Below are 12,647 nucleotides of genomic sequence, written 5' to 3'. Positions count from 1 at the left end.
ATTCCCGTGAGTCAAGGAAAATAATGATGGTAAAATTGGTCCCTTTATGGCCCAACTTATTGCATAAACCAAGGTGATAAAATGTGTACAGTACAAGCTTTGTTATCTGGCATGCGTGGGGTAAGGGGTGCCGGTTATCTAAACGTTCTGGTTATTTAGGCTTGCACGCAGCAGCATGCGATGCTGGATGGCAGCAGTGGAGGCTGCTGCTGCATGCAACCCCTTCGCTCTGTTTCCAGCCGGCCAGGCAGCACCTGTGCAGCCCACAGAGGGGAGCCACTGCCCTCGCCCTCCCCCCGCTGCCCCCCAGCCCTGCTCAAGAAATACTTGATGCGCATGCCGGAAATTCCGGTTAATAGCGTATTTCGGTTAGTAAAATGCCAGTTAACACAGCTTTTACTATAATTGGGTAATTATCAGGGATTTTGGTTTTCTCTGCTTAAAAGAGAAAACTCTTTGTTGCGGGTAGCTCTTGTTTGACCAATCTCATTTCCTTCTATGACCAGGTGACCTATCACCTGGACAAGGGAGAAGAGATTGATGTCATATATCTTGACTTCAAAAAAGCTTTTGATCTGGTATCCCATGATCACCTCTTGGCCAAACTGCCCAGTTGTGGCCTTGGCTCCACCACGATCCGCTGGCTGGGAAAATGGCTTCGTGGTCGGACCCAGAGGGTTGTGATTGGTGGCAGTCACTCATCATGGTGCCCTGTGACCAGTGGGGTCCCTCAAGGCTCTGTCCTGGGACCCATACTGTTCAACATCTTCATTAACGATGTGGACATTGGAGTCAGGAGTGGACTGGCCAAGTTCGCCGATGACACCAAACTTTGGGGCAAAGCATCCACGCCAGAAGATAGGCGGGTGATCCAGGCTGACTGGACAAGCTCAGCAAATGGGCAGATGAGAACCTCATGGTATTTAACACCGAAAAATGCAAGGTTCTCCACCTTGGGAGGAAAAACCTGCAGCACCCTTATAGGCTCGGCAGTGCTACGTTGGATAGCACTACAGAAGAAAGAGACTTGGGGGTCATCATTGACCACAAGATGAACATGAGCCTGCAATGCGATGCTGCGGCTAATAAAGCGACCAAAATGCTGGCTTGCATCCATCGATGCTTCTCGAGCAAATCCCGGGACGTCATTCTCCCCTTGTACTCGGCCTTGGTGAGGCCGCAGCTGGAGTACTGCGTCCAGTTTTGGGCTCCACAATTCAAAAAGGATGTGGAGAAGCTTGAGAGAGTCCAGAGGAGAGCCACGCGCATGATCAGAGGTCAGGAAAACAGATCTTACGATGACAGGCTGAGAGCCATGGGACTCTTTAGCCTGGAAAAGCGCCGGCTCAGGGGGGATCTGATGGCCACCTATAAGTTTATCAGGGGTGACCACCAGGATCTGGGGAAACGTCTGTTCACCAGAGCGCCCCAAGGGATGACGAGGTCGAACGGTCACAAACTCCTGCAAGACCGTTTCAGGCTGGACATAAGGAAGAATTTCTTTACTGTCCGAGCCCCCAAGGTCTGGAACACTCTGCCATCGGAGGTGGTTCAAGCACCTACATTGAACACCTTCAAGAGTAAATTGGATGCTTATCTTGCTGGGATCCTATGACCCCAGCTGACTTCCTGCCCTTTGGGCAGGGGGCTGGACTCGATGATCTCCCGAGGTCCCTTCCAGCCCTAATGTCTATGGAAATCTATGAAAAAAATCCAAAATTTTCTGATTAAAAAAAATCGCAAATTCTCCAATTAAAAAGCCCCAAATCTGCATTTTTCCACTATTAAAATGAAGCCCCACTATATATATATAGTTATCAGTTGAACACAACGTTCTATTGATATATTTACAATTTTAAAACAATTTGGAAGCCTACCATTGCCTCAGCCATTATAAAAAACTACATTCTAAATATCTATATATTTTGGTATTTGGTTTTGTTTTATCATGGAAAATCAGAGCTCCCTCACTCCCTTTGCTCACCAGGACATGGGTGGAACTGTGGTTGTTCCCCCCCCTTGCCACCACTTTGTGGCACTGAGCAGCCCTGATTTGCCGGTGCCCCTAACTCCCAACCCACAGCCCCCTGGTCTTGCCAGTGCCCCTCACTCCTGAGCCATACCCCCTGACTCTGCCAGTGCCCTTCACTCCCAACCTGCAGTCCCCCCAGCCCTGCTAGTGCCCTTCACTCCCAATCCCCAGGCCCCAGTCCCCCAGTGTGTGGGGAAGGGGAATATATGGGCATAGGTGACACATTGGGGGGGCAGTGGGGGCACAGGTTACATGACAAGGGCATGTGACTCCCCCAGATTTCTGTGCCTGTAGCATGGTGAGGGGCTGCAGCCTGGCTGGACCTGCACCAGGCAGGAGCTGTCTCCACAGCCTAGCAGGCAGGACCTGGTGCAAGAGGGAGCACCATGGCTGCCAAGGTGAGGTGCCTCCTGCCTGCCCAGAAGTATCAGGGGGCACAGCTCCACACCACTACTGCTGCTATGCCTCACCTGGGTAGCCATGGCAGCGTGGCACTCCCTTCCTCACCAGGTCCTGCCCACTGAGCTGTGGAGGTGACTCCTGCCCAGATCTGGTCCAGCCAGGCTGCATCCCCATGCCTCATTGTGGGTGCAGAAATCTAGGGAGGCACATGCCATGTCCCCTCGCCCCTCAAACACCATGTCATCTTTTCCCTCCCCCCATATTCCCCACGCATTGTCTGTGCCCCCCTACTCATAACCTATGCCTGTTCCCCACCCCTCTGCCCCTATAGATTTATCTGGAGGGAACTGCAGGAGCTGTTCTCCACCATGTTGTGTGGCTGCCGCTTGCATACGTGTGCATGCCTGTGCATGTGGTGCCTCCTGCATGCTGTTCTCCCCAGTCCCTCGAAAGCTAGAACTCTGCCAGCCTTCAAAGGGAAACCTGCAGTTTCCCAAAGTTTTCTCCTTGAAAGGAGAAAATCCACATTTTGCCAATTTTTTTCCACAGCAAACAGCAAACCCGGATCCCTGGTGATCAGAAACATGTGCAGGGCCTGAGGTTTCTTGCGACTTGTTACTCTTGCTTTAAATCTGATATACAAAAATGATTAACAGACTGCTTTTAAAACACAAAATGAATGGATGTTTGAAATGAAGGTAAAGGTAGCTGAAAGTAAGGAGCAGGGGTGAGTCTGTTAAAATTAGTGGGCACTTACATGCCCAACACCTGCTCTGATGTGCTAATTACATTTAAATAAAAAGAACCAGAAAATGTTTTTCCAAATGAATCGAATGCCATGGGTGAGCTCCTTGGTTTGTGTCTATCAGCATAACCTGATGATTTCAGTTCTGGCGGACAGAACGCTGCACATGAAGAAAACTGACCTCTACAGACCTTCAGTAATTTATACTAGCTGAGGAGTCTGATCCCCGTTTTGCAAAAGATTCCGTAAAAGTGTTTTCATAGTTGGAATTTGTTTCCTCCTCTTCCCCCTGCCTCCATCACACCGATTTGCAGCCTGAATGAAACTCTGTTCACAATTTTTCTTGACAGTATGAAGTTTTTACATCACTAAAGGCTCTGCATAAGCTCATTGACTCTACACAGTTAACAGCAGAATTTGACGGAACTTTTGTGTATAACCACAACGACTGGCTGCGTTTCCGAAGGGTAAGGGATAGCTCCTATTAATCATTCTCTTTTTTTATTTTTCCCTTTTTAGAATGTTTTACTAATTGCTGTTGCTCTAGGAAGGAAAAAAAGAAAAAGTGTTAGAGCTGGCACACTTTTATATATATATATATATATATAACAGAAATTTCCCTATGTCTCTGCCACTCTACCCTGTTAATCTGTCAGTCTTTGCTCTTATCTGGGCAGCTGTGGCTTCTAGGGTGCAGTGGACAGGACAGCCACAGAGCAAAAGAAACCGCCAAAAACTTGCCAGCAGCCATGTGATTGTGATTGTGATTGCAATTGCATGGCAACTAGAGGTCACTGCTGGCCCTGTGTCCTGGACACCTGGATGCATCTGTACATTGCCGCTGGGTGGCTCATCATTGTGTCTTGATTGCAGGATTCGGAAGGATCTCCACTGTAAATTATATTAGAATCATTGAACCTGTTTTAATTTTTTGTCTAAACCAAATCTGAATCACCACGTGGTCAACAGGCAGAAAGCAGAATAAATTTGTTGAAGTCAAGAATTGCCCCGAAGTGTCCTGTGCAATCAATATTTTGTCACCTGGCACTGAACTCAGTGGCACCATGTTGATTTATATTAGCAGAGGATCTGGTATTGAGGATATGTTATTTTTAGAGACTCCTAATATTGACCTAGAGAGTAATATTTGTTTTAAGAAAACAGTTTGTGAGGCCTGGTTTGCATACATTATGGATGCCATTATACCAACATAAGGGTGCCTTAATTCCCCTTCCTATACAGGAATAAACTATACAAATAAAACTGTCCATACTGGAGAGATTCTATCAATTTAACTCTGTTGGTTATAAAACAGTCTTTTTACAAACATATAGCAACTAAGTAGACAACTAGACAAGCCTTTATCAGAAATACCATATAAGTACGTCTTTAACATATAAATAACCCTTTAGGACACTTTGAATTTAGGAAGCTAAAACTATTTATTTGGACTATCTTTCTTACGAATTTTTTTAACTGTTGTGTTTCATTACTGCAGAAACTGGAACCTTTTATTACAAACTGCAAAGAGGCCATTGTCTTTCTACAAAACTCGGTCTGTTCGCTGAGCATCAACAGAACCCTCAGTACAGTGCAGGTAAGAATTGGTTAACATGACAAGTGCTAATTTTTTATTTGAGAAGGAGAATGGAAGCTGTGGTTCTACACTACTCCATTAGAATGACTGTGGTAGTGCTGAAGTGATAGTATATAGTTGTAGGGGATTTTTTTAAAGAGAAAAACTGAAAAGGAGACCTTTGGATCTCACTTGGATCACATTCAAGCTCTGGGTCAAAGTTTAAACCTGTATGCACCAACATAATTCAGAACCAAAATGGTAGAACTCTTGCAAAATGAGCACTTCTGAGATTTCTGCTCTGCCTCAAGAACTGTGGAAAATGGGCCTTTTTCTATTTTACTGCAACACATGCTGATATTTCATCTGTTACACCCAGAAGTGAGACCCACATTAGCTAAAACTGTGTCATAGAATCATAGAAGTAGGGTCGGAAGGGACCTTATAGATCTTCAAGTCCAACCCCCTGCCAGGGCAGGAGAAAAAAAAATTGGGCTCAAATGATCCCAGATAGGTAGGCATCAAGCCTCCTCTTAAAGACCCCCAGGGTAGGAGCCAGCACCACTTCCCTTGGAAGTTGGTTCCAGCTCCTAGCCGCCCTAACTGTGAAGTAGTTCTTACACATGTCTAATCTAAACCTACTCTCCAACAACTTGTGGCCGTTATTCCTTGTTATGCCAGGGGGCGCTAGGGGAAACAAGGTCTCACCCAAACCTTTCTGGTCCCCCCTAGTGAGTTTATATACTGTCACCAGGTCCCCCCTCAGCCTTCTCTTGTGAAGGCTGAACAGGTTCAGGTCCCACAGCTTCTCATTGTAGGGTCTGCCCTGTAGTCCCCAGATCTAGTGGCCCTCCTCTAGACCCTCTCAGTGTTGTCCACATCTCTCCTGAAGTGGGGAGCACAGAACTGGACACAGTACTCCAGCTGTGGCCTGACCAGTGTGGCATAGAGGGGGAGGATCACCTCCTTGTCCCTGCTAGAGATGCACCTGTGGATGCACGACAAGGTGCAGTTTGCCCTTCCAACCATGACCTCACATTGTTGGCCCACGTTCATCTTGGAGTCAATAATAACTCCAAGATCCCTTTCTGCCTCCGTGCTCTCAAGAAGGGAGTTTCCCATCCTATAAGTGTACTGCTGGTTACTACTGCCCAAGTGCAGCACCCTGCACTTGTCAGTGTTGAAGTGCATCCTGTTTTTGCTAGCCCACCCCTGTAACCTATCCAAGTCTTGTTGCAGTCTTTCCCTCCCTACTAGCGTGTTCACCTCACCCCAAATTTTGGTATCATCAGCGAATTTAAATAGGGTGCTTTTCACCCTGTTGTCCAAATCACTGATAAAGAGATTGAACAGTGCGGGCCCAAGGACCGAGCCCTAGTGGACTCCACTGCCCACTTCTCCCCAGGTTGAATATGACCCATCCACCACCACCCTCTGAATGCGACCCTTCAGCCAATCTGCAATCCATCTGACTGTGTAGGCATCAATGCCACAGTCGCCCAATTTTTTAATCATGGCTGGATGTAGAGCTAGGTCAATTTTAGATGTTTTTGCCAAAAATCATTGCTAGGACTGGCTCAGCTCCACTGATGATAGCAACCTTGCAAAACTGTGGGCAAAAGTTACAGTTAAGGACAAGGCACCAGTAGGATTCCATTATTCCCCTGTGGGTAGACTTAGATTTGTTCTTCTGGAGCCAGGTTAGCCAGACTCACTATTGAGGTCTCTAGTAAAATGAAATAAATAGTTTTCTCTTTAAAGGAGGTCAATGACTTAATCAACAAGCACAAGACAATGATGAAGCTTGTTCTGGAAGATGTCCTGCTGGTAACATTAAGGTTAGAAGGTGGGACAATCCTTGCGAGACTTAGGAAAGAAGAATTCTGCAACACAGAAGATTATCGGTAAGTGTTTGCTTTTGCAAAAAGTACTGAGTCATAGACTTCATTAATGAAAAAAGGGGGGAAAAAGCAGTGGAGAAGTGCAGGAGAGAGAAATGGTAGCAGAGGGAAGACTATAGAGTACATCACAGTGGTTCTCAACCTTTTAAACTCAAGGAACCCCTCAGAAAAAGCCCTCTCTTAGCTTTCACCCATTTCTTGAGTATGGAAAAAGAGCTGCAAAGAACTCAAAAAGACCACGGCAGAAATGAAGCAGAATAGAAGTGATAAATGTTTGATATTTCAAAAAGAGAAACAATTTTTAAATCTCTCTGTCTGAAAAACGGCTTGTCAATTTTAATTAAAAATTCCAGGAAAACTTCTTCCTCTGTGCTGGCAGTTTGATGTTTTATGTTTTCAAAATCTGAACATTATCCGATTTTCCAGATACTCTCTTTAATGAATGATTGGTTGCAATCCTAATTCTTGAAAGATTTGTAAACTTCATCTTTACACACTATTTAATATTTCATGTAAGGTAAAGCATCAAGGTGGGTAGGGCATAGAAGGAAATGCACAAATTAATATACATATTGATTATGCAAATCTACTCTGTATAGCTAAGCAGCATACAGAATACTTGTAGCAGTTACAAGGCCCTGATCTAGAAAAGCACTTGGTAAGCATTCTGAAGACAGAGGTAGTAATCCATATTAGTCTGAAATGATCAGGCAGAAAGTGGAACAGGGTGGGCTCTTGTAGACCAACTGGTTCAAAGCCATGAACTTTTGCAGGCAAAAAACTATGTCATCAAATGTCATTTGAGGAGAAACCAGAGTTTGTTAATAATCCCATAGTCTTCAAGCTTTGTTGGGTGGGGCCTGAGTGCAGCTGTAGGGCATGAGCTCTCTGAGCTCCAGCTGATGGTAATAGCTTCCTTTTATATGCAATGGCCACAACTAAAAAAATTCCCTAGTAGCTGGAGTAGTCATAGGTGGTTTGTCAAGTACCCAAAGATCAAGATGCCCAAGTAATTATTGCTTTTGAAAGCCATACATGGTATTGAGTAAGATTTTTTTCCCCTTTGATGCATAGAACACACAGACAGCTAATAGAGCATGTTGTTGTTGATTTGTTGGCCCAAACCTCTGTAGCTCCATTATTCAACAGTTTTTGTGGTTTTCTAAAAAATAAATCAGACTCTTCTGGCACTGTTTATGTGTTGAATATACTCGACTGTACTTTTTCCCTGATAGAGATGCCATGGAGTCTATAACAAGATTGTACAACCAAGTAGATGAAGAGGTCCATAGACTGGTTCTGTTATCTAATAAGTGTTTCCAACAACTGGAAAATCTTCGGGAAGTAAGAAAATTTGAAGAAGGCTGCGATCAGGTTAGTACTATTTTTGAGAGTTTGTGTAAGCCAGCTGAAGTTCTAACCTTCTGTTTCACAACTTGTAGGGCCCCTGAAAGTCTACCAGTAGTGTGAAGAATGCAGTTTTCATTGTTGTTGGTATTTACCAAGTGTGCAGAACCAGTCTGGATTCAGCACAGATCCTATTCGCCCTAGCATAAGGAGATAGAATTTAAGGGTATTGTGAATGTAAGCTGAAGTGTGGGAAAGAGCCACATGATTTCACACACTGCATAGATGCCTTCCTATCCATTTAGTAGAGTGATAGTAGTTTGTTTCTCCCAGTCAGTGAAACACCTGTAATAAATCCTGAGGAAAGGAAATTTAACATTTTTTTAAAAGCTTTTAAAAATCAGCGCAGACCTGTTGGCTCTTGCTAATTATTGAGGTCTTTTAACGGATGCTGTGGGGGAGATTAATGAAAGTTTTGCCTGCATGAGAAATGTAGGAAGGGGACTTAACATGTGTCACAGAGATGCATATATATTACAATTGACTCAAATGTTACTGAAAGTAGCATGTAAAATAACTATAGAAGCTGTCTAGCTAGTGTCATCCAAGGAGGTAGATATGTTTTCTTAGTTCTGAAATAATTGATTTACAAAGCCAATTTCATTTATTTTCCCAAGGGTTTATTTTTTTAAGTAAAGTTGCTTAACTTCTATTTTATATGCACGTTAGGTACGTTTTATTCATTGACTTAAAACAAACAAAAAAAACACCTTATCTTCTACATAGATAAAACTCTGGTTTGAAAATGAGAGAGAAAGATACCTCAGCCCTTTAGAACAAGATGGCCTTTCACTTGAAAACGTGAAGAAGCAGCAAGAAGAATTCCAAGTTTACAGTGACAAAGCCATGGTAAGTGTTGTGCTGAGGAACACTTCTCTTGCTTTATTTCATGTTGTTCATCGTATCAGTAGCTTCACTAATTATAGGGAAAATGCAAACTAACTCAGTAATAGCTTGAGAATGTTCATTAATTTCATGGGTTGTTACTAGTGTAACCAGGCTAACTTCCAAGGCCTGGGAAGTTTACTGTCTGTGTGAACAAGGAGAGTTCTTTATTGCAAACGTGAAGAAAACAAGTAACAGACAAAGAGGGAGAGCTGTCCATATGTAAGAACTATATTCTTTGTTGTGCAAAGCATAACTGAGGAATTTAGGAAAGTTTATCAATTAATGTGTGGCCAAAACAATGAACATTATAGCTGACATAAGTAATTAAAGTACTGGGAAATGGTATATATGGTGCTGAGAATGGAATGCTGGAGTTTGCTCCAGAAAACTAGGACCTGAATCCACTAAGACCTCAATCCAGTCATTGAAACAACTGGAAGGATTAATTTTGACTTCACTGGGCTTTGAGTCCAGCCCTCAGAATCCAAGTGAAACACTAGGGAAAAAGGGGAAATTTCGTTATTTGCTCTGGCAACCTGATTTAGTATTAATGCAGGCTAGCCTCAGTTCCATCTATGCAGGTCTGCTTCCACAGTAATGGTATGCGCATGCATGTGTGTACAGATGCATGTGCACATACCACACAACTCCAGGTGTACACGTACACAGGCACGTGCACATATTGCCCTGAGGGTGGCTGGGCTGCCCCCTGGTTTCTACCTTAATCCTGCCCTACTTGCCCCTCTAGCCTCTCAGGATCTCACCCTGCTGCCTCACCTACCCTGCCTTGATAGTGTAATATAACTGAGGAGTTTTCCCACAGACACTGATGAGCTCTGGGTGCTTCACCTAATTCTGTTCATCCTGAGACTCAGCTCCCTGCCTTAAGCAGGACTCCTTTTCTTCTTGGTCCTGACCCAAATTGGCCAACTTGACTCAAGGCTCAGACCTTGCTTCTCAGTCTGTTTTTTGGGGCTCTGGCCCCTGCCAAACTCAGTGTCTCCCTGTGGGGTTCCAACCCATCTGGACACCAGCTCCCTGACACTGGGCTTTATTGGCCCAGTCGTGACCATATAGGCCAAATTGCTTTAGGAGTTATAATCCTGGTCTCCAGCTACCCCTTTAGCCATCTTTATGCCCCACGGATATTACACTGTCCTCTTGTGCACCAGGCCCTCTGATACACGGGGTCCCTGACCCCTGGACCACTCTATCTTGGTTGCACCAGGCCCCTACCCCTGCCTCTCTTGCACTGAGCCCTTTGCCCTGTAGTGTTCAGTTTCCTGGGTCCCTGCCTCCAGAGGCTGCTATCTCCCTCTGATAACCTGCTTGGCTTTAGTCCCATGTAGTCCAAAGGGCCCAGGACCCTTGCAGCTCTCTGGGCCCCAGCCTCTTCTACTTCAGAGTGCCTGCCCAGCACCCCAACCATGGTCTCCACACCACTGCCGGAGCCATTACCCAAACCTCCAGTACTTTGCCAGCTAATATCCATGCACAAACATTTCTTGGGTCTCCCAGGGTCCCAGCAACCCCCTACCCTGTATCTATTGGCTCCTTGCAGCTTCCCCTGGTACCTGTGTTGCCCAGGTTCACCTCTCAGGCAGCCCGGCCTAACAGAAGTTCTTTCCTCAGCAGGGGTCAAGGTCAGACTGACTTCTCTGGCCCCCTTGTTCTTCTTATACCTCACAGCTGGGGATGATCAGGTTCTTGTAGCCCTTCAACTCCTCCACTAAAAAGCCAAGCACAGATTTGTCAGGTTGTCAATCAGTCTCTGTGATTCATCTGGTTCCCGCACAACCTGTTGTGCGGGTGCTGGTGGGGTCTGCCAGTCTCCGTGTTTTATGATTTCATAGATTTCATAGACATTAGGGCTGGAAAGGACCTCGGAAGATCATCGAGTCCAGCCCCCCCACCCAAAGGGCAGGAAGTCAGCTGGGGTCATAGGATCCCAGCAAGATAAGCATCCAATTTGCTCTTGAAGATGTCCAATGTAGGTGCTTGAACCACCTCCGCTGGCAGGCTGTTCCAGACCTTGGGGGCTCGGACAGTAAAGAAATTCTTCCTTATGTCCAGCCTGAAACGGTCTCGTAGTAGTTTATGACCGTTCGACCTTGTCATCCCTTGGGGCACTCTGGTGAACAAACGTTCCCCCAGATCCTGGTGGTCACCCCTGATCAACTTCTTGGTAGCCGTCAGATCCCCCCTGAGCCTGCGCTTTTCCAGGCTAAAGAGCCCCATGGCTCTCAGCCTGTTGTCATAAGGTCTGCTTTCCTGACCTTTAATCATGTGCATGGCTCTTCTCTGGACTCTCTCAAGCTTCTCCACATCCTTTTTGAATTGTGGAGCCCAAAACTGGAAGCAGTACTCCAGCTGTGGCCTCCCAAGGCTGAGTACAAAGGGGGAATGACGTCCCGAGATTTGCTTGAGAAGCATCTATGGATGCAAGCCAGTGTTTTCGTCATTCTACTAGCTGCAGCATCACATTGCAGGCTCATGTTCATCTTATGGTCAGTGATGACCCCCCAAGTCTCTTTCTTCCATAGTGCTAGCCAGCATATCACTGCCAAGCCTATAAGGATGCTGCAGGTTTTTCTTCCCAAGGTGGAGAACCTTGCATTTTTCAGTGTTAAACACCATCAGGTTGTCATCCGCCCATTTGCTGAGCCTGTCCAGGTCAGCTTGGGTCATCCGCCTGTCTTCTGGTGTGGATGCTTTGCCCCAAAGTTTGGTGTCATCGGCGAACTTGGCCAGTCCGCTCCTGACTCCAGTGTCCACATCATTAATGAAGATGTTGAACAATATGGGTCCAAGGACAGAGCCTTGGGGGACTCCACTGGTCACAGGACCCCATGATGAGTGACTTCCATCAATTACTACCCTCTGGGTCCAGCCACAGAGCCAATTTTCCAGCCAGTGGATCGTGGTGGACCTAAGGCCACAACTGGCCAGTTTTGCCAAGAGGTGATCATGGGATACCAGATCGAAGGCTTTTTTGAAGTCAAGATATATGACATCAATCTCTTCTCGCTTGTCCAGGTGATGAGTCACCTGGTTGTAGAAGGAAATGAGATTGGTCAAGCAAGACCTACCCGCAACAAACCCATGCTGGTTATCCCTTAGGATGTTGGCGTCGGCCAGTCCATTAAGGATGGCCTCTTTAATAAACTTTTCTAAGATCTTCCCTGGGATAGAAGTCAGGCTGATGGGCCTATAGTTAGCTGGATCCACTCTCCTCCCTTTCTTGAAGATAGGCACCGCATTGGCCTTCTTCCAGTCTTTGGGCACTACACCAGAGCACCAGGAGTTCTCAAAGATCCGTGCCAGGGGCTGAGCTATGATGCTCGCCAGCTCCTTGAGTACCCGGGGGGGGGTAGATTGTCAGGGCCAGCTGAATAGAAGGTATCCAGCTTCTCAAGGTGTTCCTTCACAAGGTCAGCATTAATGGAGGGCAGGGGATCTCCCTCACCCGTACCTCCCTGTCCTGTAGTGGGCATGGGCGTCCCATGGGACTGATGAAAGACCGACGCAAAGTACCCATTTAATAGGTTGGCTTTTTCCTGGGTGTCAGTTGTCAGTTACCCTATTTGGTTCAGCAGGGGTCCAATGTTGCCCTTGCTTTTCCTCCGGCTCCCCACATACCTAAAAAAAAAACTTTATTGTCCTTGATGCTCAAAAGTAGTTGGAGTTCAGTTGCAG

The 12,647-nt window shown here is 45.9% G+C and overlaps 1 protein-coding gene across 5 annotated transcripts in view; it reads left to right on the top strand.

Annotated features, from left to right (window-relative positions):
* Nucleotides 1–12,647, top strand: part of PLEKHG4B (pleckstrin homology and RhoGEF domain containing G4B) — a 233,603-nt gene that overhangs the window by 168,727 nt on the left and 52,229 nt on the right. For all 5 annotated transcript variants that reach the window (XM_090049227.1, XM_090049223.1, XM_090049225.1 and 2 more), the window contains exons 8-12: nucleotides 3,530–3,646; nucleotides 4,678–4,776; nucleotides 6,517–6,659; nucleotides 7,892–8,030; nucleotides 8,790–8,912. In XM_090049227.1, the coding sequence (XP_089905353.1) occupies nucleotides 3,530–3,646; nucleotides 4,678–4,776; nucleotides 6,517–6,659; nucleotides 7,892–8,030; nucleotides 8,790–8,912 (621 nt within the window). The remainder of the gene's footprint in view (nucleotides 1–3,529; nucleotides 3,647–4,677; nucleotides 4,777–6,516; nucleotides 6,660–7,891; nucleotides 8,031–8,789; nucleotides 8,913–12,647) is intronic.

Source organism: Crocodylus siamensis, chromosome 5 (assembly GCF_052110815.1).
Source record: "Crocodylus siamensis isolate JL-2025a chromosome 5, ASM5211081v1, whole genome shotgun sequence".
Classification (NCBI taxonomy): Eukaryota; Metazoa; Chordata; order Crocodylia; family Crocodylidae; genus Crocodylus; species Crocodylus siamensis.
The sequence above is the reverse complement of the archived record's forward strand: the minus strand, read 5'-3'. Positions and strand labels throughout refer to the sequence as shown.